This window comes from Balaenoptera acutorostrata, chromosome 1 (genome assembly GCF_949987535.1).
Source record: "Balaenoptera acutorostrata chromosome 1, mBalAcu1.1, whole genome shotgun sequence".
Classification (NCBI taxonomy): Eukaryota; Metazoa; Chordata; class Mammalia; order Artiodactyla; family Balaenopteridae; genus Balaenoptera; species Balaenoptera acutorostrata.
Genome location: NC_080064.1, coordinates 43,872,165 through 43,899,050, shown reverse-complemented (window position 1 = coordinate 43,899,050; position 26,886 = coordinate 43,872,165). Strand labels below are relative to the sequence as shown.

The 26,886-nt window shown below is 41.2% G+C and overlaps 2 protein-coding genes across 2 annotated transcripts; both read left to right on the top strand.

The window, feature by feature from the left end:
* Positions 1-718: 718 nt before the first annotated feature.
* Positions 719-23,663, top strand: TXNDC12 (thioredoxin domain containing 12). Its single transcript, XM_007164465.3, has 7 exons — positions 719-945; positions 10,597-10,657; positions 17,261-17,313; positions 18,114-18,187; positions 19,802-19,871; positions 20,643-20,726; positions 22,813-23,663. The coding sequence occupies exons 1-7, from the start codon at positions 849-851 to the stop codon at positions 22,890-22,892; spliced, it is 519 nt and encodes a 172-aa protein (XP_007164527.1). The 5' UTR covers positions 719-848; the 3' UTR covers positions 22,893-23,663.
* Positions 11,913-14,010, top strand: KTI12 (KTI12 chromatin associated homolog). The gene has a single exon (XM_007164464.3). It carries the CDS (start codon positions 12,371-12,373, stop codon positions 13,433-13,435), a length of 1,065 nt encoding a protein of 354 aa, XP_007164526.1. The 5' UTR covers positions 11,913-12,370; the 3' UTR covers positions 13,436-14,010.
* Positions 23,664-26,886: the final 3,223 nt, after the last annotated feature.

Here is a 26,886-nt window from a genome sequence, read left to right as displayed (position 1 = left end):
TCTTAACCCACGAATTTTAAAAACAACAGAAACAAATAGATTTAACCAGAAGAAGCTTTACACTTTAAATGCCTGCAGTAACTTATGTCTTGGTGCCCTGAAGAGCTACGTCAATTTTGCAATGAGAGGTTCCAAGTTTGGTTTTCTCAGAGCTTGCATCAGTTGATTGCATCATCCCTGAGTGGAAGAATTTGGGTTACAAGGAAAAATAAGGTGCAGTGCTTCTTCTCCAGCAGGAAGGGGCATTCTTGCAGGCACGAGACCATGCACCACAGAACAGACTTGCCAGGTCTCTTCGAGACTCGAGCAGGAACCTAAGAATGAAATCCGGTTGTCTGCCTTTTTTTTATTTGCGAAGGGGGAGGGGTGACCCGAAGCCAATGGGCACCCCGCCCACTGTTGGGTGCTGCTGACTTCACAGATCAATAATTTGCGTAGTGAATATTAAGTGCAGCGGTTTTTGGGGGGAGGGGCTAGCCTGCAGGCGGACGCAAGCAGCAACGGTTCTCCCGAGCCTCCTCCCCACCCGCCCACTATCTCGGCCCATCTTTTCTCTCGGTCCTCGGACTTAAAGTCCGGAACCTGGGGAAGCAACTAGCGCTCAAAAGCAGCCCCCTCAACCTTCTTCGTGATCTGCACCTTTAAACTCTCACTTCGTCCCAAACCGGACCCCGGAGGCACCACCCACATCCGTCTAACGTCACTTCCTTCAGGGTTAGGAAAAAAAAAAAAAAAAATCTGGGAACGAGAGCGGATGGGCTGAACCGCACTTGGGAAACAGCGCGGACTTTCTGCTAGGACTCGGGCCCTACGTCTGCTCAGCCCCGTGGCTCCGCGCACCTACCACCATGGAGCTGCGGCCTCGTCTCGGAGCCACCTGTTTGCTGGGCTTCAGTTTCCTGCTCCTCGTCACCTCTTCTGATGGACATAATGGGCTTGGAAAGGGTCAGACCGCGTTCTTATCTTAATCTTTACTTATCCTGGGCCCCAGCTCAGTACAACCCTCTTCTTGTTCTAACATGATCCCTTTCCCATTTTATCTCTGTGGCCACGGTAGATTTCTTTTTATCCTCTCGAACTGCTCCTGGAATTTGGGGTAAGGAGTAGCGTGTCTGGGGAATGTTGAGATGGGGAAGTTTTACTTGAGGCCTCCCTGAATTCTTGGGTTGGGGTAAGGAATTTCCCTTATATTAGGAAAAGCATGTTTAAGAGACCAGCATAGTGCCTAGCACTTGGTAGGTCCTCAGGCACCGTTACCTTCACTCCTGGGAGAAATAGGACCTTTGGGGACCTGTATATTTAGACCTTTGCCCTGGGTCTGAAGAGTCCCCTCCTCACCTCTTCTTTGAAGAGCTAGGTTACTGCTTCCTTACCTGGGAGCGAACAGCACCTGTATCCTAGGGAGGGGTGACTGGCACAAAAGGAAGGGCCAGATGAAGGGTCAAAGGTCTGATGTTAGAGGGTCACCAACAGTTGTCCTTGGTTCCTTGGTGTGGTTCAATAGGTGTGTCTGAAGAAACTGAGTTTTTTTGAAGAGTGAGGGGGCAGTGGTTATGAATGGAGAATAAGAGGTGTGACCCCCTACTCCATCCATCCCATTACCTACATCTTTATTTGAATTCAGGGTTTTATGCTTTTTCTAAGTGGTTGTGTGGTAGCATGCACTCCCCTCCCTTTCCTTTTTTGGTTTTTTGTTTTTGTACTGACATTGCTGTATGGAATGTCTCTGCTGCAGTCCTGCTGTTCTTAATTGTGTTTTATCCTCCCTATTTGCACATTTATTGGTGGGTGATGAGATTGGGTGGACATTCAGTGTGCCTGAATGCAGTCAGTCCTTCATTCAGTAAATAATTTTTGATCACCTACCGTATTACAGGCATGGTCCTAGGCACTAGGGATATATCAATGGATAGGACAGACAAGGTTCCTGCTCTCACAAAGCTTATATTCAATTCAGAGAGACAGAGAGTAGACACATGAACAAATTAACAGGCAAGATAATTTCAGCTACGGATGAGTTCTGGGAAGAAAATGAAACTGATGGAGTAGAAAGGCTGGGGAAGGATGAGGGAGCTGGCATTACTTGAGCTAGGAAGGTCAAGGGAGACTTCTCTGAGGAGGTGACATGTGGGTTTCCATCTCAATGATGAAACTGCACAGTGAATTCTGTTGAGCCAGAATGTTTTAAGTACTGACAGTCCCATTTTAAAGCAGATTATTGTATATTTAGTGTAAAATTTTAAGTAATGAAGGAGACAGAAGAGTGTAGTGTTAGGAGTGTGGGTTTAGATTTGAGTTTTAATTTATTCTGCCACTAACCAGCTGAGAGGCCGAGGGCAAGTTGCTAAACTTCTCAAAACTCAGTTCCTCATCTGCAAAAGGGGCAGAATAATAACTACCTCAGACACACAACAAATAATTTACCCTGTTCCAGTTCACTGTGTTAGGTGTAGGCAATACCTTGGAGTCATGTATTCAGTATTCCTTGTTAGACATTAAGCTCTGTGTGGTTGTTCCAGTTACCATTGCTGCATAATAAACCACCCCCAAATTCAGTGGTGTAAAGAAATCATTTTTATTATGCTCATGATTCTGTGGGCTAGGAATTCAAACAAGGCACAGTGGGGAAGGTATATGTCTTGGTTCCAAGTCTGGGGCCTCAGCTGAGCTGGTTACTTATACGTGTGGTCTGTCTTCATGGGCTAGTGTGGGCTTCCTCACCATATGACAGCTAGGTTCCAAGAGTGAGTGCCCTAAGAGGACAAGATGGAAATGCATGGCATTTTAATCATCTAGCTGTACAAGTCACATAGCATCACTTCCACTGTACTCTGTGGGCATGTTCAAGGGCAAGGGACATTAACCACACCCCCTCCATCCCCCATGGGAGGAATGTTGAGGTCCCATTGTAAAAAGAGCATGTGGAATGGGAGATATTGTTGCAACCATCTTTGGAAAGTACAGACTGCCCCAGTAAGGTAGGACCATTTCTGTCTTATTTGTGCCCAGGAATATTTGTTGAAACAAGAAATGAATGGTACACATGATCGTTGAGATCCCTGTCTTTTTTCAGCTCATAGTCTGAAGACTGTCAGGACAAGTAAGCAGGCAGTTACATGACACTGTGATATGTACTATGAGCAGGGAAATAGCAGGTAACTTAGGAGCATATAGAAGGGCAACCTGGTGTTGGGGGGGCTGTGTTGTGAGGATTAAACGAAAAAACAAAAGGTATTTGATATGTGTCACAAACTTAGAAAAGTGTTTATTTAATGTTTATTATTATATCCTCCCAAAGAAGAATATTGAATTGTTCCTGAAAGGAATTAATAATATTTCAAACTGTTTTTGTTTGTTTGTTTTTGTTTTTTTGTATCTTGTGGGTATGGTTTCTTGGAAAATAGATTACAGCTCACCACCCACATCCCAAAAAAGTGCTACCCGGAGCAGTGATGAGTAAGATTTCTTCCCAGATGTTTAAGTAGTTTTGACTCTTTGCAGAAGATGGCCTGGTGGTTTGGAGAGAGGAGAGACGGAATGACCCTACTGTTTTCATTAAGAACAGGAAGTACAGTGGTGTGGTGTGAGCACTGGATAGAAATCAGGAGACCTGAGTTTTAATCCTGGTCAGACTATATAGCCAGCTGTCATCTTCCCTGGGGATCATTTATTACATGAGAGAGCTGGGACTAGAAATGATTCCTAAGAGTCCTTCCAGCTCTAACATCTTAGAGTTCTAAAATAATTTTGTTGTTTTCCGTGTGCTAAAAATTTGGAATATGTATCACCTGTGGGGAGGAGTGTAATGCTTAACATTTACTGTATATTTGATGTATTCCAGGAATTGTTCTGTGCATTTTTCATGTATTGACTGGTTTAATCCTCATAATAACCCTCTAAGATAGATAATATATTGTTTTTCCTTGTGAAGTTGACATTTTATTAAATAAATATTTTCATTCATTAACATATTATTTTTTCAATATTTTATTACAGTAGTTTTCAAACACATAGCAAAGTTGAAAGAATTTCGCAGTGAACAACCCCCTTATGTCTGCCTCCCAGGTCTACCATTGATGTCTGACTATCCTTGTCCTATCATGTCTCTCTCCATGTAGTCATCTATCCATGTGTAAATCCATTTTTTTCTTACAGCATAGATAATATTTTTTATCATTATCCCCATTTCACAGATGAAGAACCTAAAATGGGAAGCAGGAGTCACATAGCTAGTAAGTGGCCCAGCTGAGATACGAATTCCAGAGCTTCTGTTCTCAGCAATATACCACTCCTGCTCTGAGTGCAGAAACTCCTTTGAAAACTTTAAAGGAGAAATGAGAAAGTTATCAGTGGGGGCGGGGCGGTTCATGTGCTCTCCTGCCTGAAACAGAAATGGATGGCTTTGTCAAGTCTCAAATGCAAATTTGGCACTGACACGTATGGAATGTTTACCTTCCATACTGTGACCTATTCACAGTCACAACAGCCCTATGGGACAAATATTTGTTAGTCATATTTTGCATACGGGAAAACAGCAAGTGGCTAAAGTAGGTCTGTTTGATGCAGACAGACTTCATTTAGCCACTGTGTTATTCCACCTCTTAGGTACAGTGTTCCCTGTTTCAGAAACTTGGCTGCCAGTTCTGGCACTTAACCTTTTGTTTTGTCAGCTGGGAGAGGGTGGATAATACTTTTCTGATGTCCTTAGCTTACACTCATGAGAACAATTTGAGCATGAAGTGCTTGGGAATTCTGATGTAAATGCTGTGTTTGGAAATTGTCACTTTCCCTTTTTTCCCCCTTTTTAAATTAATGTTTTAGGGCAGGAGCTGCTAACATGGGAGCTTTCAGCTCACTCTGCAGATAACTGGAGTAAATAAAGTGTCTGTGCAGGTGATACTTTAGGAAATTGGACTGTCTTCAGATGTTCCACGTTGGCATGGGTGTGAGTGTGGGTGTTGTTGGGGAGTAGGTAGCAACACGGTAAGCACTGTACCTTTTCAAGTTATTTTTGAATGGGAACATAAGGACCCAGGTTTTCCAGACCTGAAGTCTGTGTTTTCATTCTGCTTTCGCGAAGCCACATTCCTTTATTCCTTTATTCATTTTTATCTTTGCTAGAGAGTCAGTGAAGTATCGTGAGCAAACTACAGACTCTGGAACACCACCACCTAGGTTCTAATCCCAGCTCTGGCACTTACTAGCACTGTAGCCTTGGGCAAGCTATTTAACTTTACCTTCCATATCTGTAAAATGAAGACAATTAAGTTTCTACCTCATAAGTTTATTGTGAGGATTAAATAATTTAATACATGTAAAAGCATGAACAGCAATGGCTGGCATATAATAAATGCCATAATAGTGTTAGTCATTAATGCTATTATATTATCGTAATTATAACATAGAGTAAGCACTCAAAAAATGATGGTGCTGACTATTACTCATGAAAAATTCCAATGTACTTTTTAATATGAATTTTCAAAGAAATTTTATACACGTAGTGAACTGTTTCAAATTATACCTCTAGACTTACTCATAGGGATAATGCAGTAGGGCAGCCAGGGGCACTGGAAAAGCATTTTAATTAGGAATCAGACTAAATTCTGGTTGTGGCTTCCTTTGTGGTCTTGGGTAGCCTCTTCCGTTTTCCAGGCCTTTGTAATATGAGAGGATTAGACTGATGTCTAAGTTTGTGCTGTCCGATAAAGTAGCACTAGGAATATGTCACTCTTAATTTTTAAATTAATTAAAATGAAATAAAATAAATTCAGCACCTCTGTTGCATTAGCCATGTTTCAAGTACTCAACAGCTAATAGCTACCATATTGAACAGTGCAGCTATAGAAATTTCCATCACTGGAGAAAGTTCAATTGAACAGCCCTGCCCTAGGCTCTCTCTTAGCAATAACCTCCTATGACTGTAAGCTTTGTTAGCTAGCTTCTGAGTAGTCCATGTTTATGGAGAAATTTTATTTTGCCTGATAGTAATCTAGCTTCCCTGACTTTCTTTTGGCTGACATCTGCCTGGGATATATTTTTCAATCATTTTACTTTTGACTTTTACAAGTCCTTCTGTCTTAGGTGTTCTTGTAAACATAGAGGCAGTTTTTTTTTTTGTTTTTTTTTTAACCAAGATCTGACAAATTCTGTCTTTTAACTTTAACTGGCAAGTTTAGTTCACTTATGTTTGTGGTGATTATTGACAGAGCTGGTCTTATTTCTCTCATCCAATTTCCATTGCTACTGTTTTTTCTATTCTTTTTTGCTCTTTTTTGCCCTTTCTTTGGGGGTTGAGTATTTGCTGGTTCTTATTTTGCTTTATCTCCTTTATGAGTTTGGAAGTTGGCACTCTAGTTCTTTTCTTTTAGTGGTTACTTTTGAAATTTTACTCGCATATTTAACAAAATCTAACATTAATCTCTTAAACCCCCAATGGTTAGTGGGCCTTAGAATATTTTAACTTCAGTCTCTTCCTCTTTCCTTATAAGCTGTTGTTGTCCAATATTTTAGTTCTCTCTCCTTTTTTAACTCTATAAATTGAGTATTAAAATTTTTTATACAGATAATATTTAGATTTATCTACATGTTTACCAGTTAATTTGCTCACTGTTCCTTGTATTTAGGCTTTCTTCTGGAATCACTTCTTTCCTGAAACATGCCTTTTATCATTTAGTTTCTCTGGTTTTCTCCCAGAGGACTATTTCATATTTACTTTTGTCTCTTCAAACCTTCAATATTTCCTCCACAATCCTTGCTTTCAGCCAGTCACCACACTTCCTATTTAACCGAAGGTAGAAGGACTCGGAAGAGACCTTTCAAAAATTGTCACCATGAGATTTACCTACCTTCGAGCACCAGTATCCATGTGTCCTTCCTTTCCTGTCTTTACTGGATGAACTATCAGGGCGCCTAGCAAAGGCTAATCCCTCTACTTGAGTACCAAATCCCATCTCCTTTCATCTACTCAAGATATTTTCGACTCTCCCTTTTAGTCCTGTATCATCAGTTTTCCTACCTTTATTATATCATTTCTATCAGCTTTGAACATCCTATACTTTCCTCCATATTGAATAAAAACCTTTCATGGACTCACAGCTCCCTCTAGCAATTGCCCCTGTACAGCAAAATTCTTTGAGTTGTGTGTACTTGTTCTCTAATTCTTCCCCTGGGCTGTCTTGATCTTGCTCTAATCATCTTTTCATCCTCGCTCCTCTGTTGAAACTGGTCTTGTCAAGGTCAGCATTATTCTCCACTTGCTAAAGCCAGTGGTCATTTCTGATTTAATAGGAGCATTGGTGTCAGTGGATCATCCTTCCTTCTTGAAACATCTTGGAAACACTTGGCTTCTGGGATTCCATGTGCTGCTGGTTTTCTGCTCATCTCACTGGTAGTTCTTTCTCATGTCTTTGGCTGGTTCTTCTTTATCTCCCTTAACCTGGGAGTGCTCCAGGGCTCCTGGACTCCCTCTTCATCTACACTCACTCCCATGGTGATCTTATTCAGTCTTAAGCTTTAAGTAACATCCGTATGCTGATAACTGTCCCTTGAATTCCGGGCTCAGATATTCAGTTGCTTATTCAGCATCTCTACTTAGATGTCTAGTAAGCATCTCAAAATGAACATTTCCAAATCCAAGCTCTTTAACGTTCCTTTCTAAAACTCACTCCACCTACTCTCTTTCCCATCTCTATTAACGACAACTCCATTCTTCTAGTTGCCCAGGCCAGAAACCTTAGAGTCATCCTTAACTTCTCTCACCCCATATCCAGAACAAAATCCTTTTGCCTTTACCTTCAAAATATGTCCAGAATCTGATAGGATCTACTCCCTCTACCACCACAGTTGGTCCAAACCACTGTCATTGCATGCTTGGATTATTGCAATAACCACTTTCCTAGTCTCTTTTGTTTTTGCCTTTCTCTCCTGTATTAGTTTGCTAGGGCTGCAATAACAAAGCACCACAAACTGAGTGGCTTAAACAACAGAAACTTATGGTCTCACAGTTCTGGAGACTAGAAGTTCAAAATCAAGGTATTGGCAGTATCAGTTCCTTCTAAAGGCTGAGGGGAGGGTCTGTGCCAGGTCTCTCTCCTTATAGATGGCTGGGTTCTCTCCCTGTGTGCATATCTGTGTCCACATTTCCCTTTTTTATATGGACACCATATTGGATTAGGTCTCACCCTGATGACCTCATTTTAACTTGATTACCTCCATAAAGATCCTATTTCCAAATAACGTCACACTCTGAGGTACTGGGGATTAAGACTCCAACATATCATTTTTGGAGGGACACAGTTCAACCCATAACACTTCCTTTAGTCTGTTTTCAGCACAGAAGCTAGAGCAATCCTGTTAAAACAGAAATCACATCATGTTACTATTGATACTTTGCTCAAAACCCACTAAGAGCTTAGTAAAAGCCAGAATCTTTATAGTGGCCTATCAGGCCCTGCATTGTCTACTCCCTCCCTTGCCTCTTTGTCCTTACCTCCTTCTGCTTTGAAGGACAGCATTGTTTAGTGCTTAAAAGTAAGGAATCTGGACCCTGAGCGCATAGGTTCAGTTTCCAGCTCTGATGCTCATTAGCTCTGTGAACTTGGGAAAGTTACTTAAACTTTGTGCCTTGGTTTTCTCATCTGTAAAATGGTATTAATAAGAGTACCTACCTCTAGGGTTGTTATGAAGATGAATATTGGTAAAGTACTTAGAATAGTGCCTGGTATATTATATTAATAGCAAATACTTGTAGCAATTATCCAGTCCCAGACACTGTTCTAAATTCTTTTTTTGTTGTTGTTTAGTGCCTGGTATATTATATTAATAGCAAATACTTGTAGCAATTATCCAGTCCCAGACACTGTTCTAAATTCTTTTTTTGTTGTTGTTGTTATATTCATTCATTTCTTTTAGTTTTTAGATTCCACATATAAGTGAAAATATACAGTATTTGTCTTTCTGTGTCTGACTTATTTCACTTAGCATAATACCCTCCAGGTCCATCCATGTTGGCGCAAATGGCAAATTTAATTCTTTTTTATGTCTGAGTAATATTCCATTATATATATATAATATATATATAATTTTTTTTTTCTTTTTAGCCACACTGCACGGCTTGTGGGATCTTAGTTCTCTGACCAGGGATTGAACCAGGGCCACCATAGTGAAGGTGCTGAGTCCTAACGACTGGACTGCCAGGGAATTCCCCTGTATATACCACATCTTCTTCATCCATTCATCTGTTGATGGACACTTAGGTTGCTTTCGTATCTTGGCTGTTGGTAAATAACGCTGCTATGAACATTGGGATGCATGTATCTTTTTGAATTTGTTTTCGATTTTTTCCAGATATATACTCAGGAGTGGAATTGCTGGATCACATAGTACTTCTATTTTTCATTTTTAAAGGAACCTCCATACTGTTTTCCACAGTGACTGTGCCAATTTACATTCCCACCAACAGTGTGCAAGGGCTCTCTTTTCTCCATATCTTCTCGAACATCTATTATTTGTTGTCTTTTTCAAGATAGCCGTTCTGAAAGCTGTGAGGTGATATCTCATTGTGGTTTTGATTTGCATTTCCCTGATGACTAGTGATGTTGAGTATTTTTCCATGTCTGTATTGGCCATTTCTGTGTCTTCTTTGAAAAAATGTCTATTCAAATCCTCTGCCTATTTTTTAATTGGGTTGTTGTTTTTTTTGATATTGAGCTGTATGAGCTGTTTATATATTTTTGGATATTAACCCCTTATAGGTCATATTATTTGCAAATATTTTTTTCCATTTTGGTAGGTTGTCTTTTTGTTTTGTCAGTGGTTCCCTTTGCCATGCAAAAGCATTTAAGTTTAATAAGGTCCCACTTGTTCCTTTTTGCTTTCATTTCTTTTGCCTTAGGAGACTGATACAAAAAAATATTGCTACGATTTATGTCAAAGAGTGTTCTACCTATGTTCTCTTCTAGGAGTTTTATGGTTTCAGGTCTTACATTTAGGTCTTTTTTTAAAAAATAAATTTTATTTTTGGTTGTGTTGGGTCTTCACTGCTGCTTGTGGGCTTTAGTTGCAGTGAGCGGGGGCTACTCTTCGTTGCGGTGTGAGGGCTTCTCATTGCGGTGGCTTCTCTTGTTGCAGAGCACGGGCTCTAGGCATGTGGGCTTCAGTAGTTGTGGCACACGGGCTCAGTAGCTGTGGCTCACGGGCTCTAGGGCACAGGCTCAGTAGTTGTGGCGCATGGGCTTAATTGCTCCATAGCGTATGGAATCTTCCCGGACCAGGGCTTGAACCCGTGTCGCCTCCATTGGCAGGTGGATTCTTAACTACTGCACCACCAGGGAAGTCCACCATTATTTAATTTAATCTCCTTAAAAACTGAATTAGGCTATATTATCTCCATTTTACAGGTATGAAAACTGAGGCTTGAGGTATAAGACTGTCCATGGTCCCATACACCTAGAAAGCAGTGGATTTGGGACTTGAATACCATGCTTTTGACAAAGGAAAGCCTTTTTTTTATGAGTATCTTGTGAACATGCCACATTTCTTTCTTGGGTCTTTGCCCTTTGTTAATGTGTGAATGTTTATGAGGCTCTTTCCTTCCAGGTTTTGGAGATCACATTCATTGGAGGACACTAGAAGATGGGAAGAAAGAAGCAGCTGCCAGGTACAAGATATGGTTTTAGGTTACTTATGGTGGTAAAACACTTTCCAGCCATCAACTTAGCATTAATTTCAGGTGAAGGATTATGCCAAGGCAGAGCAATGGAGGGGCTGCCTGATAACAACAAAAATAATAATACTAACATTTATTAAGTGCTTACTATGTACCAGACATTGAATTATGTGAATTAACTCATTTAATTCTCACAACAACTCTTTTGAGGTGGGTACTGTTGTTACCTTCATTTTACAGATGAGAAAACTAAGGCACAGATCAGTTAAATAACTTGCCCAAGATCACACAGCTAGTTAAGTGGTGGAGCCAAGATCTGGACCCAGACACTCTGGCTTCAGAGCCTACACTCAACCAGTAAACCATGCTGCCTAATAGTCTCAAGTTGAATAGTCTTAAGTTCCAAGTAGGTTTAGTCTATGCACAGAAGACTTATACAAAGGAGGAGGAAAAGGCAGAACAGGGGAGGAAAGGCTAAACATTGATCTGAGTGCTTTATATTCATTAATTTATTTAATCCTCACAAACTATGAGGTTGGTTCAGCCTGTGAAATAAGAACCATTGTTATTATTTTACAGGAGAGGAAATTTAGATACAGAATGGTTACATAACTTGACAATAGTTTACACAGCTAGTAAGTAAGTAGCAGAGCCAAGACTTGAACATTCTCTACTATACTGTACTGGAGAGATATAAAGATACAATGTATGTGCACTTCCTTTATACGCACACATCCTTGCACAGAAATACTCACACTTCTGCACCTACCAAACTATAGTGCTTGCTTTTGCTAGAACAGATCCTACAGCTTCATGGCTCTGAGCCTCATACCTTATGCAGGAGTAGGGTTGCCAGATTTAGCAAATAAAAATAAAGGGTGCCCAGTTAAATTTGAATTTCAGGTAAACAATAAGTAATTTTAAATATGCCCCAAGTAATATTTGAGACATACTTATTTTAAAAACATTTTTTGCTGATTGTCTGAAATTCAAATTTAACTAGGCATCCTATATTTTATCTGGCATCCTTACCCAGGAGAAAAATTCCTATTAGTTTTTCACTTTCTAAATCAAATGACTATTCCTAGGTAAAGTCTTTGGCAATTTTTGTGGGCAGTTTGTTTTTCTCTTCTGTACTTTTACAACCCAACCTACCTCTGTCCATTAGACTGTATGTTATTCTGCTTGTAGGTGCCTGACTTTTCCCATTCAGACCCTTGCTCTGTGGGGGGGGACTGTTTTATGTTCATCTCTGAATTTCCAACCATGAAGATATTGAATGATTGAAATGGTTATTGAATAAACAGTTACTGAATGTTATTGGCTATAAGGAATGAAGGGGAACTAGTATTTGTGAATTGTCTTCCATTTGCTAAATATAGTGCTGATTGTTTTGCAATATTTAATGCTCTTTAAGGCTCCGTTATAAATTGATGGACATAGTCTTTGGCCGCCAGGAGATCACATTCTCCTGAGACGTATAACATTTGACATAAATAACCGATGCCGTTCTAAGCTCCGTCTCCTTTCGGAGAGAGCCGGACGTGGCTCTCGTTGGTCTAGAACTCCTGTTTCCATAGCAACAGAGGTCCTGTAAGAGTCAAGGGAGGCAGGAAGTGTAGCTTGCATTTCCGGTTTGCGTCGGAGCCTCCGGCAACCCGGAAGTTGACGTTGCGCGGTTGCACATGGCCGCGCCCTGGGAGGATGCCGCTGGTGGTGTTTTGCGGGCTGCCGTACAGCGGCAAGAGCCGGCGCGCGGAGGAGCTGCGCGTGGCACTGGCGGCCGAGGGCCGCGCGGTGTACGTGGTGGACGACGCGGAGGTGCTGGGCGCGGAGGACGCGACAGTGTACGGCGATTCGGCCCGTGAGAAGGCCTTGCGTGGGGCCCTGCGAGCGGCCGTGGAGCGGCGTCTGAGTCGCCACGAAGTGGTCATCCTCGACTCGCTTAATTACATCAAGGGCTTCCGCTACGAGCTGTACTGCCTAGCGCGGGCGGCGCGCACTCCGCTCTGCCTGGTCTACTGCGTAAGGCCAGGCGGTCTGAGCGGGGGACCGCGGGTGGCGGGCGCGGATGAGAGTCCGAGCCGCAGTGTCAGTGTGAGTTGGAGGCCGCGAGCTGAGGAGGGAGGGAGACCTCTGGCGGCGGGCACCGGTGTCCTCGGGGAACCGCAGGCAGTGGACTCTGTAGGAAATGGGAGAGCCCAGGCAGAAGTACCTAAGGAACTGGAGCGGGAGGAAACCAGGACGCCAGATTCTCCAGCTCTTGTGACTTCGGAATTCGAGAAATCGGCGGAGCATGTGTCAGGTGCCTTTTACCCTCCCGAACTTCTGGAGGCCCTAGCGCTGCGCTTCGAAGCTCCCGACTCTCGGAACCGCTGGGACCGGCCCTTGTTCACCTTGGTGGGCTTAGAGGAGCCGTTGCCTCTGTCAGAGATCAGAGCTGCCTTGTTTGAGAACCGGGCTCCTCCACCCCATCAGTCTACACAGTCCCAGCCACTTGCCTCCGGCACCTTTCTGCACCAGTTGGACCAGGTCACCAGCCAGGTGTTGGCAGGACTGATGGAAGCTCAGAAGAGCGCAGTCCCTGGAGACTTGCTTAAGCTTTCTGGCACCACAGAGCACCTGCGGTTTACCCGGCCTTTGACCATGGCAGAACTGAGTCGCCTCCGTCGCCAGTTTATTTCCTACACCAAAATGCATCCCAACAATGAGAACCTGCCTCAACTGGCCAACATGTTTCTGCAGTATCTGAGCCAGAGCCTGCACTAACCAGAGCTGGTGGGGGAAAGTCATGGCTCCTTGCCTAACCACTGCACTCTCTGTTTCTCTGGGAAGAATAATCTGAAGGTCTGCAGAATATATTGATGCGTGGAAATAGAGCTATTGTGACTGATTCACTCGTACGTTTCTGAATGCCTCTGTGCCAGGCCTTGAGTTTACAGCATAAATTGAGACTAGAGAGAATGGAGAACTAGCTTGGAGGAGCTTGGCAAGTTTCTCTAGAGGACAGAGCTCCGGTGGACAGGGTTTGCTTAGATTGGGTTCTACTTGGGATATCACATACCACTGATTTCCCCCATCTGAATTGTGGGAAAGCAGACTGGATGGATGAATTGTTTTAAAATAATTGTGAACAGAACTGAAGATGACACAGTTTTGCATCTGTACTGGCCCTTTTTTCAAACCACAGATTTTTGAGTACTGTGCCTACTTTTTGCTAGTCTCTGTCCTGGGGCCTGGGATCACAGATAGATCCACTGGTTTCTGTCCTTGGGAAGCTTTGATTCTAATGGTGAAAGACAAAACCACTAGATTGTTTCATTTAATAAAATCTTTTAGATGAAGACAGTGTGCTGGCATTTCTTTTGCTTTATGTTCTTCATGTAATTTACTTAATGTAACATTTTAGATACACAGGTATCCCTGTTATGCCTTTGATCAAAAGTACTTTCATAGTGCTGGGTGAGAGTCTCGATGCTTTGGTCTTAACCTAGAGTGACTGTTATGACAACTCCCATAACTGGGTGCTTCATTCTGTTTTTCAAGACAAATAGCACTTTAAGCTTGTTTTTCATTTTTTTCATTGATTTCAGTAAACAAATGGTAGGTACCTACCTTAACAGTGCTTGTGTTTTTCAAAGATGTATTAGATACATCTTTGCCCTTGAGAAGTTAGTAGTTTAGACAAGTAAACGGGTGATTAGGTCTTTGCCCTTGAGAAGTTAGTAGTTTAGACAAGTAAACAGGTGATTAGAGGATAAAAAGGACTAGTGGTTAGAATGCTTTGGGATCCCAGAGGAGGAATAGGACTAACTAGCTGTTGAGAGAAGGTGGTTTTGGGGAGGCTTCACAGAGGTGTTACATTTGGACTGTCAACTCTAGAGCAAGGGTCAGTAAAGGGCCAAACAGTAAATATTTTAGGCTGTGAGGACCATAGGGTCTCTGTTGCAGCTTATCAGCTGTGCCATGGTAGCACAAAAGCAGCCATAGACAATAAGTATACAAATGAGTGTGAATGTGTTTTAATAAAGCTAGTTACACTGAAATGTGAATTATATTTAATTTTAATATATCACAAGGTATTATACTTCAGATTTGTTTTTCAAACATTTAAGAATGTTAAAAAAAAACATGTTTGTATATGTTTGTATATCATTGCGGTACAGAAGCAGGCAGTGGGCTGGATTAGGCCTGCAGACTAGTTTGCTTACCTCTGCTCTAGAAGGATGAATAGGAGTTTGCTTGGGAGAAAAGAGAAAGCAAGACATTCTAAAGTGCTCTGTAAGTGCACGGTGCTGTTAAAAGGATGGGCTGCCTTGGTTGGTGATTATTTCTTGCTTATCAGGTTATCTGGACCACCTTTTGTTTCTGATATATGAGACTGGATTCCTGCATGAAATGGAGGTTTGGACTAGGCAGCATCTAAGGCCTCTTCCATTTTCATTCTCAAATTCCAAGTTAGTTGATTATCGGTTGATTGGGTTTAAACCCATGGATTCTGGATTGCTGTTCTAAATTGAAGTAGATGATAGTGGTCAGAAAGAATATTGATTCTGGAGTCAGACTTACAAGTTAATTACTAAGTGGCAGAACCTAGAATTTATGTGGCCAAATGTTTAATTTCTTGGAAGTCTCAGTTTTCTCATTTCTATTATGAGACCATTACCTTAGGATTGTTGTGAGGATTTTTTTTTTAATAAATTTATTTATTTATTTTTGGCTGCGTAGGGTCTTCATTGCTATGTGCGGGCTTTTTCTAGTTGTGAGCGGGGGCTACTCTTCGTTGCGGTCCACAGGCTTCTCATTGCGGTGGCTTCTCTTATCGTGGAGCACGGGCTCTAGGTGCGCGGGCTTCGGTAGTTGTGGCACGCAGGCTCAGTAGTTGTGGCTCGCGGGCTCTAGAGTGCAGGCTCAGTAGTTGTGACACACGGGCTTAGTTGCTCCGCAGCATGTGGGATCTTCCTGGACCAGGTCTCGAACTCATGTCCCTGCATTGGCAGGCAGATTCTTAACCACTGTGCCTTCAGGGAAGCCCTGTTGTGAGGATTTAAATGAGATAATGTGTGTAAAGCACATACAACAATGTCATATAATAAATGTTTAGCATATTTGGCTATTATTATGGCTATGTAGATCCCACTTCTTACCTAACCTTGTCCTAATCATTTAGTTTATAAGCTTTTACAAGTATTAGAGGCACCATTCTGTCCCAGATTTGTAGTAGGCCTATGATGAGATAGCTGAATAATTCATTTGACACTTATTAAATTAATTTATATATATTTAGAATAGTACCTGGTACACAGTAAATGCTGTATAAGTTTTTGCTACCAGTAATATTATTCTCTATATTAGGTGTAGGGAGTATAGAGACAGCTAAGAGTTCTTTCCTTAAGAAGCTCTAAGTAGGGCTTCCCTGGTGGCGCAGTGGTTGAGAATCTGCCTGCCAATGCAGGGGACACGGGTTCGAGCCCTGGTCTGGGAAGATCCCACATGCCGCGGAGCAACTGGGCCCGTGAGCCACAACTACTGAGCCTGCACGTCTGGAGCCTGTGCCCCGCAAGAAGTAGAGGCCGCGATAGTGAGAGGCCTGCGCACCGCAATGAAGAGTGGCCCCCACTTGCCACAACTAGAGAAAGCCCTCTCACAGAAACAAAGACCCAACACAGCCATAAATAAATAAATAAAAATAAATTAAAAAAAAAAAAAGAAGCTCTCAGTAAATAAAAAGATACAGTTCGACGTGGTAAATGCTGTGATAGTATTGTACAGCATGTGATGATGTGGTGATATGGGGGTTGGATGATGGAGAAAGCCAACGTCTGATTACATGGGACCCTTCCACAAGTCAGCATTTGAGCCTTGAGAGCGTAAGAGCTTCAGCTGGCCAAGACTGATTCAGGTGGAATATGTTGCTTATTATTTTGTGAAAGAAAAAGCTTTTTCCTCCCTGATTATAAAAAGTACACTTAATTGGGAATTCTCTGGCGGTCCAGTGGTTAGGACTTGGTGCTTTCACTGTCGGTGCTTGGGTTCAATCCCTGGTTGAGAAACTAAGATCTCACAGGCCGCATAGTGTGGCAAAAAAAAAAATTACACTTAATTGTAGAAAAATTGGAAAATACAGGAAAAGTATAGTAAAATCCACAATCCCATTATCCAGAGATAACCTCTATTATGTTTTGGAACATTTCCTTTTAAACTGTTTTCTACATATTTGTATAATTTAAACTATAGATAATAATTTTATATTCTAGCCTTTAACAGTGTACCAATGAAAAATTTTAACGTTTCAGTTGTTATATAGCCATAACATTTAGAAATGCTGTAATTTGTTGTTTTCTTCTACAGTCTTTTCTCCCTAGCTTTAAAGCCCAAATTTGCAGAATTTACTGGAATGTCAGAACTTAGCAATAATTTTGTTGTAACAGTCCACTATTATTGAATAGATTGTCTTAAAATTTTTCTTATTGAAATTATACTACATGAACATCCTTGTACATTAATCTTTGTCTTCATTGGTTGGTCATTTTATTAGAATATATTTCAAGAAGTGGAATTACTAGATTATAATTTCTTCATTTTGTTTTTAAGTGGATTACCCCTGATGGTGATTATCCATAAGTCCTGGTGTGGAGCTTGCAAAGGTAGGTGCAAATGATCAGACCTCAGATGTGTTCTCAAATATTAATGTTTAAAAAATATTAACACTGACTTTGGCTCAGCACTGCTTATTGCTTGAAGGAATACTGAAGAAATTTATGGTATAGATTCCCTGCCCTCAAGAAATTTGCAGTTGTATTTGTAAGGGGTTGGAGGGTGAGGCAATTAAGATATGGTTATGTAGAATATGGGATTAGGTGCTACAATAGTTGTATGGACAGTTGTATGTAACAGAGAGAGACATGAGGAGTGGTCTTACTGGAGGAGGTGGGAACCAAATTAGAGCCCACGTTTTCTTACTTTGTAGCCTGTATTCTTTCTGGTATACCAGCCTGCCACTTCCCAGTCAGATTTCTCCTTTTGTTTGGTATGCTACACTTAATAAAATCATGTAGGAAAAAGAGTATAAAATTAATGTAAATTGCTAGTTTAATAATATATATACTATAGTGGTAGAGTATTGTTACTCTATTGTCTTTATTACATCTATTCTTAAATAGATGTTATTGAAATACGTAAAAAAGCCAATAGTAATAATTTTTTTGTCAGTATGCTGTTATCTATATTTTATAAATTAGATGAAAGCTTCAGAGAAATAAAGTCAGCCACTTAAGTGTACATAACTATGCAAGTAAATGGCAGAAGCAGCACCAGAATTTAAGTGTCCTGATTTCTGGGTCTTAAGATTAGCAAAAGGGTCAGCTATATGAATCATCTCAGCGAATTAGGGTTTGGGTATGACAATGATGTTTTCTTCTGTTCCAAAATCTTTTCTTCCCCCTAGCTTTAAAGCCCAAATTTGCAGAGTCTACAGAAATTTCAGAACTTTCCCATAATTTTGTTATGGTAAATCTTGAGGTAAGACTTCCAGAGTTTCTCCTTTCTGCTATGATTTTAAGTCTTTACTGTTTTAGAGTTAGCCTCATTGATGATATAAAATCTTACTCAGCAGAGCTGTCTACTTGTATATATGTGTTTTTCTCTTGAACTCTAATACTAAGTCTTGCATCAGATATGGTAGAATGCCATTGAGCCCCCATTTGTGGGAGGAAGTAGGAGAAGAAAGATTGGATAAGATGACTAAATTTTAAGGTCCCTTTATTTTTAGCTTATGATTATGACATGTTTTTACATCTTTGTATAACTGAACTAAAGGTGTAGGCCACAATTCCCTGCAAAATATGATTCAGTTGAAACCCTACTCTGTGCTGGGCTTATATGTAGAGCTTCCTTTTATTTCATTAGATATCCTTTATGTACTTCACATTGACAAGATGTCTTGGAATCCCAAGTCAGAATATCAGATCTTAGAGTTAGAAGGGATTTTTAGGCCATTGATGCTATCCCTGTTTTACAGATTGAGCATCTTAGGCCTGAAGGAGTTAGGTGATTTAGTCAAGGTCATAGAGCCTAATAGGTGATAAGAATAGGTTCTATGACCTAGCTGTGCTGCCTTTTAGGCTGTACTCTTCCAGTGTGGGATGCTCGAATGCTCTGTGATGATACTCCTAGCCCTGTTTCTATAAAATGATGTTTATTTAAACATAGGACTGGAAATCTTCTGAACACATTACCAGTTAATGTTGAGGTAGCTAAGGGATTGCTTATAAAGCTAGTGGATAGCCTGAATGCTGACACACCTCACTGAAGGCAAAGTTATATTAACTATTTGATATAACTTCTGAAATGGGAATCACACCATAAACGACAAAATTACTATTGATTTCTATGCATCTAAACGCCTCACCACTTTCTGTGGTGAGTTAGAATCACCACTCACAGGAAACAGAAATGTGTTCAGTGAGCATTCTCCAACTTGAGAGATTTCTTAAAAAGAAAGCTAACTGTGTGGTCACGTCTCCTGGGAGAACTATAACTTCACAATTGTACTAAAATGTCAGTCTCATCAATTCATGCATTCAAGAAAAACTGTGCACGTCAGTGATGTAGGTATTGAGAATCAGCAATGAACAAAACAGACAAAATTCTTTGCTGTCATTAAATTACATATGAGGAATTGAATATGGGGAGGCAGACAAATAAGTAAAATATGTCAGATAGTGGTAAATGCTATGGCTAAAAATGACGAATGGAGGGGATAGTTTGCAATTTTAATTAGGTGGTTAGAAAACAAGGTGACATTTGAGCGAAGATTTGAAGCAGAAAAGGGAGTGAGCCATGTGGATGAAGGGGGAAGTGTGTCCAGGCAGAGTGTAAGAGCAAATACAAAAGCCTGAGTGGGGAGCATGCCCAGCTTGTTTAATGACAGCAATAGCAGGCAACTTAGTGTGGTTGGAAAAGACTGAACAAGGGGTAGGGCGTGATGTTAGAGAAGTGCCCAGGTGGCAGGTGAAGTAGGGCCTCTTAGGCCACTGCAAGGACTTAAGGTTTTACTCTGAGTGGGAGGGGAAGCCACTGAAAGGTTTTGAGGAGAGAGGGAACATGATCTGACTTAAGGTTTATACTTAATAGGATGAAGAAGAGCCCAAAGATGAAGATTTCAGCCCTGATGGGGGTTATATTCCACGAATCCTGTTCCTGGGTAAGGTGAAAGGTCTTAATCTGGGGATCCGTGGTACAGAAGGAGAGAGAAATGAATCAAGGCACTGACTCCACCTAGTGAAATTTTATTGGGATGGCTAAAAACAAAAACAAAAACCAGTTTCAAGAGAGAGTGGGGAGTTCTGAATGCCAGAACCTCGGATCTGAAGGAAAACTTTTCCCATTAACTAACTGCTTTTGTAAAAAGCAAAAAACAGAACAAAACCCCAAAACTAACTGCTTTCGTGAGCAGTGGGAGAGTAGTGATCATTTATCCATTTAGCAATCGTTTGTGCATCAGCCATATGTCAAGCACTGCTAGGCACTACAGGGACTGAGATAAGCCACAGTTCCCACCCTTGACCCTGTAGTGAGGCTGAAGCAATGGGATTCTATAACAAGAAAAATGTCTTTCCAGAAACAATTTTATAAAAGATATTTAATGACTACTTAATCTTTGCTCAGCATTCTGCTAGATTCTATGGGGGATACAAATAAAAATATAGATCCCACCATTATCAGACAGAAAAGAAACATGCCAGCAAGAGGGACCAGCATATACCAAGGCATGGTGGGGAGTGAGGGTGGGGGTGGGTTGTGTTCAGGGAATTACAAGGAATTCATTGTGATTGCAACATAAAAAACAAGGGGTAAGGTGGTGAGACAGTGGGCTGCAAAGATGGGCAGGTCTCGTCTTCCAGAAGGCCTAGTGTACCATATGGTGCTTGAAGTTGTGACTATTGCAATCCCTCTGCTATTTTGTCTACAATAGATCCCAGTGGCAAGGTGCGTCCTGAAATCATCAATGAGAATGGAAACCCCAGCTACAAGTATTTCTACATCAGTGCTGAGCAAGGTATGGTTATGTTGAGAGAGAAGAGGGAGGGTTGCTGCTAGGTTTCAGTAGGATGAACCACATGCAAGGTCTGTGATGGGAAACTAATTCAACATGTTAGCCGAGCATCTGCTGCATGACTAGCTTTTGGCTAGATGCTGTGTAGAATATAAGAGAAAGATAAGACTGAGCCCCTTCCCTAGCTGTTTATAATCCAGTTGGGAGCTAACTGACCCACAGGAAACTGTGAAGAACTGAGGCTCCCAGAAATAGTCACTTGCCCATGGACCCACAGTTAAAAAGTCACAGAGCCAGGATTTCAGTCCAAAACTTAGTTTTTTTCCACTGCACTAATGCTATTCTTGTGAGAATTCAAAGGAAGGGGAATGCTAACTGTTAGCTGATCAAGTCTGAAAGGTTTCATAGATAGTAAACTTTAACTGGATCTAGATGGATACGGATAAGAATTTGTGTCTATGGACACATATGAAGAGGACATATCAAGTTACGGAAGCAAGGGGTATGTGTGTGTAGGGGGGAGTGTAGCCCACCATGGGGAGGGCGTGAGGCATGCTAGAGGGGATGGTGACTGGGTTGAGTCCTGGCCAGCAGAGGAATGCGGAAAGCATCATTCAAGGCAGAGGGAACAGCGTCAGCACAAACATGTGAGGGAAGATTGAAATCATAAGTCAGTCATGCTTTTTTGTTCTCTAATTCTTGAGCACAATCATTCTAGAGGGAGAGGTTGGAATTCATGCCATGTACTGTCACTGTTTTCCTTCTGAATTTCTCCCTGCCATCTGTAAAAGAGGGTTGTTTGCTAAGTTGCCATGTGTCTCCCATTGCCGTGCTGCCAGGTTGTTGATCGCTTTATGTTCTGAGTCCTTGGAACTCTTATTTCTCAGGATAGGGAGAGGAAAGAGATCTGCAGAGGTTATCCTCTCCTTTCCATGGGTGAGGAGAATGTCATCTTTCCTACCCAAATGCAGATCACTGGAGGTTGGTGTTACAGGGAAATTTTCCACATGGAGAAGGGTAGCTGAACCTTAGGTTCCCAACTCTTTTTTTTTGGCTGTGAGGCTTGTGGGATCTTAGTTCCCGGACCAGGGATTGAACCCAGGCCCACGGCAGTGAAAGCGCCTACTCCTAACCACTGGACCACCGGGGAATTCCCATAGGTCCCCACTCTTGACCCTTGAAATTCACTTTCCTTTTAGAATTTCATGAAGTTCCCACTTCCATCTTGACACCAGCATCATCCTTTAACACATTAGTCCAAATGTGGACACAGAACCCTTTGCCTGAATTCTCCATGGCTCAGCTGACATGAAACTGGAATATTCAAACCTGGCTTTACTAAAGGCTTGGGCAAAACCAAAGGGATGTAACAAACTATACTACCTGGTTTGCTTTCTGAGATCCACAGACTCTGGCTCAGCCTAACAACTGGCCTGCCATTGTATGGGGAGCCTGTACCAAAACAGCTGCCCTCCTTGATGCCCAAGATAGATGAGAAGTTTCATCTTCTGTCTGCCGAGGGCCTGCCTTCCAGGTTTCTCCTGTGCCTGAGAACTTGACTTCTTCCATACATAGTTGATACTAGATATGACCACCTCTTTCAGTGAAGACCATCCTCCCTCCAAGCACATGCACACACATACCAGTGTAACCTGTAACCTCCACAGGAAATGAAATAAATGCAGCGTTCCTCCAGAAGAGATGATGGGGATGGTAGGAAGATGTTTTCTATTCCTTTAGTGTCAAGTGAATATCTACAGCCTGTGACAGGGGTTCAACTCTAATCCTGGAGGGTAAGCCAAAGTAATTACTAACATTTTTGTAAGACTTCATAGTTTATAAAGCACATTTATTATTCATTCTCTCATTTAATTTTTATAATCTGTGTGAAGTAAGTAGCATCACCTTATGAATAGACGAGGAAACAAATTCAAGAGACTTTCCAGGGCTAAAATCCAGAACTAGATCTTGAATCCAGATCCTGTTCTCCTCTTATATTTCTCCTAAAACATAAAAATCTGTATTGGTTGTCACATGTCAAATATTAAAGACCTGCTTCATACTTTTCCCCTCAACCTTTATTTCACAGTTGTTCAGGGGATGAAGGAAGCTCAGGAAAGGCTGACGGGTGATGCCTTCAGAGAGAAACATCTTGAAGATGAGTTGTAACATGAATGTATCCCTTCTTTCATCAAAGTTACTGTTGTGGAAGGAAGGCAGCAGGGAAGGGAATATTGAGGAATCACTCAGAACAATTAAACCTTGTTCCTGCCTACCTGGGAAGGGGCCCTCTCACTGTGGAAGAGTTCTGCTGCCAGAAGCTGGTCTCCATGTTTGTGATCCAGCAGAGTGTGGCAGACCTCCTTATCCTGTCCCCTCTCACCTAAATGTCTCTTTGTCATTGAAGGTAAAGAATGACACCTTTTGACACAAAACTTGAGCCATTTGGAGGTTTACTCCTCACACTGCAGTAGTTGAATCTTTCCATTTCCTCCTGCTTTACTCACCTTAGCGGTGAAAAGAGACCAGAAGCATCTTTTTTATAATGTTAAAATTGCAGAAATAGCTTATCATTTAAAACAACAAGTCCTAAATGTAAATCCGTAATTCTACCCCACCAAGGAGACCAGCCTCTTTCTTCTCTTTTTCTCCTGGGAATAATCTTGGGCTTCTTCCTGAATTCCTTCAACTTCCTTCCTCTTCTCTGGCTTGGCTTCCCTGTTTGCACGCATGCGTGTGCAGGAATGGCTGTGTGCTTTGGACTCAGCCCAGCTGGAAGCATGCTTTCCCCTGTTAACTGTTGGAGAAACTCAAACCTTCAAGCCCTAGATGGAGCCATTTTTGTCAAGTCGTCAACTGTATTTTTGTACTGGGGTTAACCAAAAAATATATATATATATTAATTGTTCCATTAAACTTTAATAAAACTTTAAAAGGAAATGTGTTGTGATGGCCTTTTTGTTATTGGAGAATGGAGGGAGGGAGATCATTCAGGAAGAAAACTAACCTTGAGGGCCTAATCTAGGAGCTCTATCTAGGACTGCTCGTGCACCTGCACCTCCCACATTCTAATGGGCATCAGAGCTCTTCTCTTCTACTTCTTAAATACCTGAATTCCCTCCTTCCTCACTGTCACTCTTGTATAGGACAGGCCTTCTCTACTTCCTAGACTATTTATTGTTGCAGCCTTGTAACTTGCCTACTTGCCTCCAATATTCGCTCCTGCAATCCATCCTCCTTACTTCCCCCAGAGTGATCTTTCCAAAACACAGATGTGACCATGTCACTCCCCTGCTTAAAGCCTTTCCTGCCACCCTCAAGAAAATAATATTAACATTAGAAAATATTTGGGCCTCAGTATGTGGCAGGCACTCTTCTAAGTGCTTTATGTGTATTATCCCATTTCATTTGCCTTTAGTCCTAACAGGCCTATGACAAAGGTACTATTATCATTTCCATTTTATACAAGAATTTGAGGTGTACAAGGAAACCAAGGCACAGGATCAAGTCAAGATCTTTACCATGCCTTTTAGGAAGCTTCTTCAACATCATTTGTTCCCATTGTCTTTGCATTTTGTGTTGTGACACCAAATTGCTTCAAGTTCCCCTCACAACATGCCCTTTCATGCTTTTTTGTCTTTCCTTGGCTTGTTTCCTCTGCCTAAAACTTCTTTTTACTCATTCTTCACATTTTGAGCCACCTCTTGCAGACTTTCCTGGCTTTTCTCAGGAGGATAAAATGCCCCTCTCCCCAGTACATCTATCTTGGCTCAGCACTACATTATATTGTAATTACCTGTTTGCACACCTGTAGCTGTCATCAGGCAACCATGCTCTAGGGCAGAAGCTATTCCTCTGTCCTGTGCACCAAGGTCTCTAAACAATGTACTTTCAAGTGAATTGTCAAGCTCTGTGGTAGGTTCTTTTCATTCATTCTATTTAAATCCCATTAATGGTCCTAATGGATAGGTATTATTAGCTTCATTTTATGGAAAAGGAAACTGGAGAGAGAATTGGCTTGCCCTCAGTTTCTAGACTAAATACTGGATTCTAACCACCCCTGTCTTATTCCAAACTCATACTTTTTCACCACACATTACATTACCGCCTTTATGCTCTAAGGTGTGACTCACAACAAGAGTTTTCAATCTGGGGTATGTAAAGGCTTTACAAGAAATACACGGACACAAAATCTTTAGTGAATTGATATCCAGGTCTTCATTTTCCCAGAAGTGATCTCCCAGGATTCCTCAGAAAATTAAACAATTACCATATGATCCAGCAATTCCACTTCTGGGTATGTACCCTAAAGAACTGAATGCAGGGACCTGAATGGACATTTGCACACCTCTGTTTATAGCATTTTTCATAATAGTAAAAAAGGTGGAAGCAACTTGTGTCCGTCAACAGATGAGTAGATTAGCAAAATGAGGTATATACATACAATGCAATGTTATGCAGCCTTAAAAAGGAAGGAAATTCTGACACATGCTAAAACATGGATGACCCTTGAAGACATTATGCTAAGTAAAATAAGCCAGTCACAAAAGGACAAATACTGTATGATTCCACTTACATGAGGTACCAGTCAAATTCATAGAGAGGAAGACTGGTGGTTGCCAGGGACTAGGGTGGGGGGTGGGTGTTAGTGTTTAATGGATACAGAATTTCAGTTGGGAAAGATGAAAATGTTCTGAAGATGGATGGTGGTGATAGTTACACAACAACGTGAATGTACTTAATGCTACAGAACTGTACACTTGAAAGCGGTTTAAATGATAAATTTTGTTACATACATTTTACCACAATTAAACAAAAAAGATTTCCCAGGACATGTCATCAAGATGATTCATTCTCACCTCCCTTATCACTCACTATTCACCTTTCCCCACTTAAAAGGCATACCTCTTACCCTGAATTTTAATATGGTGCATTGCTCTATTATGCAAACACCTCTGGGGTGCCAAACAAAGGTAAATTGAAATAGTACTAAGCTTCCTTGATTAAAGAAAGGCTTTCTGTCTTGTACATAGTTGTCATAAGCGTAGTTTGTCAAGAGTAAAACCTAACATTAGAAATGGGCAGTTTGCACCATTTGGAGATGTTTTGAATTCAGAAATGTTGTAGAGTGGAAGTGATGAAAATTTGCTTCTTCCAATCCCCAATTATTATTAAAGAAGTCATTTCTCCTGAGGGAAATGTCTAAGGAGAAGAGAAAAAAGTTTGAAGTCATCCAGGTGACAAATTCATGACAGGTCTTCACCTCTTAGAATTTGGAATTAGTCTTAGAGTTAGTTAGGATTTGAAACTAAGATAGTTGTCATAGAGATTCATGTTAACATGTTTATTTGACTTGAAAAATGAAGTTACGTTGTTGCCCCTGGGCAAAGACTTGAACAGATACTTCACAAAAGAAGATATAAAAATGGCCAATAAACATGTGAAAATGTGTGATATTAGGCAACAGAGAAATGTAGATTAAAACTATAATGAGATACTATTTCCCACCTGCTGGAATTGCTAAAATTAAAAAGACTGTTGATACCAAGTGTAGAGAGGATGTGGAGCAACTAGAACTCTCCAGTTTATTGTTGATGGGAATGTCAAATGGTACAAACATTTTGGAAAACAGTTTGGGAGTGTTTTATAAAGTAAATGTACACTTACTATGCAACCCAGCAATTCCAGGATTACAGGATTATGTGACTTATATAAAACAGAAGTCTGCAAAAACAAAAACAAAAACTTGTACAAGAAGGACTTTCCTGGTGGTCCAGTGGGTAAGACTCCACGCTCCCAGTGCAGGGGGCCTGGGTTCAATCCCTAGTCGGGGAACTAGATCCCACACGCATGCCGCAACTAAGGGTTCACATGCCACAACTAAGAAGCCTGCATGCCGCAGCTAAGAAGCCTGATGCTGCAACTAAGAAGCTCGCATGCCGCAACTAAAGATCCTGCATGCCACAAAGAAGATCCCGTGTGCCGCAACTAAGACCCGGCACAGCCAAAATAAATATTTAAAAAAACCAAAAACTTGTACAAGAATGATAGAAACCTTATTCATAATATCCAAAAACTGGAAACAACATAAATGCCTATCAAATAAGTGGATAAATTGTGGTATATTCATACAAAAGGCTACTACCCAGAATAAAAAAAACTA

Bases quoted from the DNA above. Each gene is read 5' to 3' on its own strand.
- TXNDC12 (XM_007164465.3), top strand. From the start codon at position 849: ATGGAGCTGCGGCCTCGTCTCGGAGCCACCTGTTTGCTGGGCTTCAGT. The intron at 18,188-19,801 runs GTAAGACTTCCA...TATACTTAATAG, and splicing joins TTGTTATGGTAAATCTTGAG to GATGAAGAAGAGCCCAAAGA. The intron at 19,872-20,642 runs GTAAGGTGAAAG...TGTCTACAATAG, and splicing joins TCCACGAATCCTGTTCCTGG to ATCCCAGTGGCAAGGTGCGT.
- KTI12 (XM_007164464.3), top strand. From the start codon at position 12,371: ATGCCGCTGGTGGTGTTTTGCGGGCTGCCGTACAGCGGCAAGAGCCGG.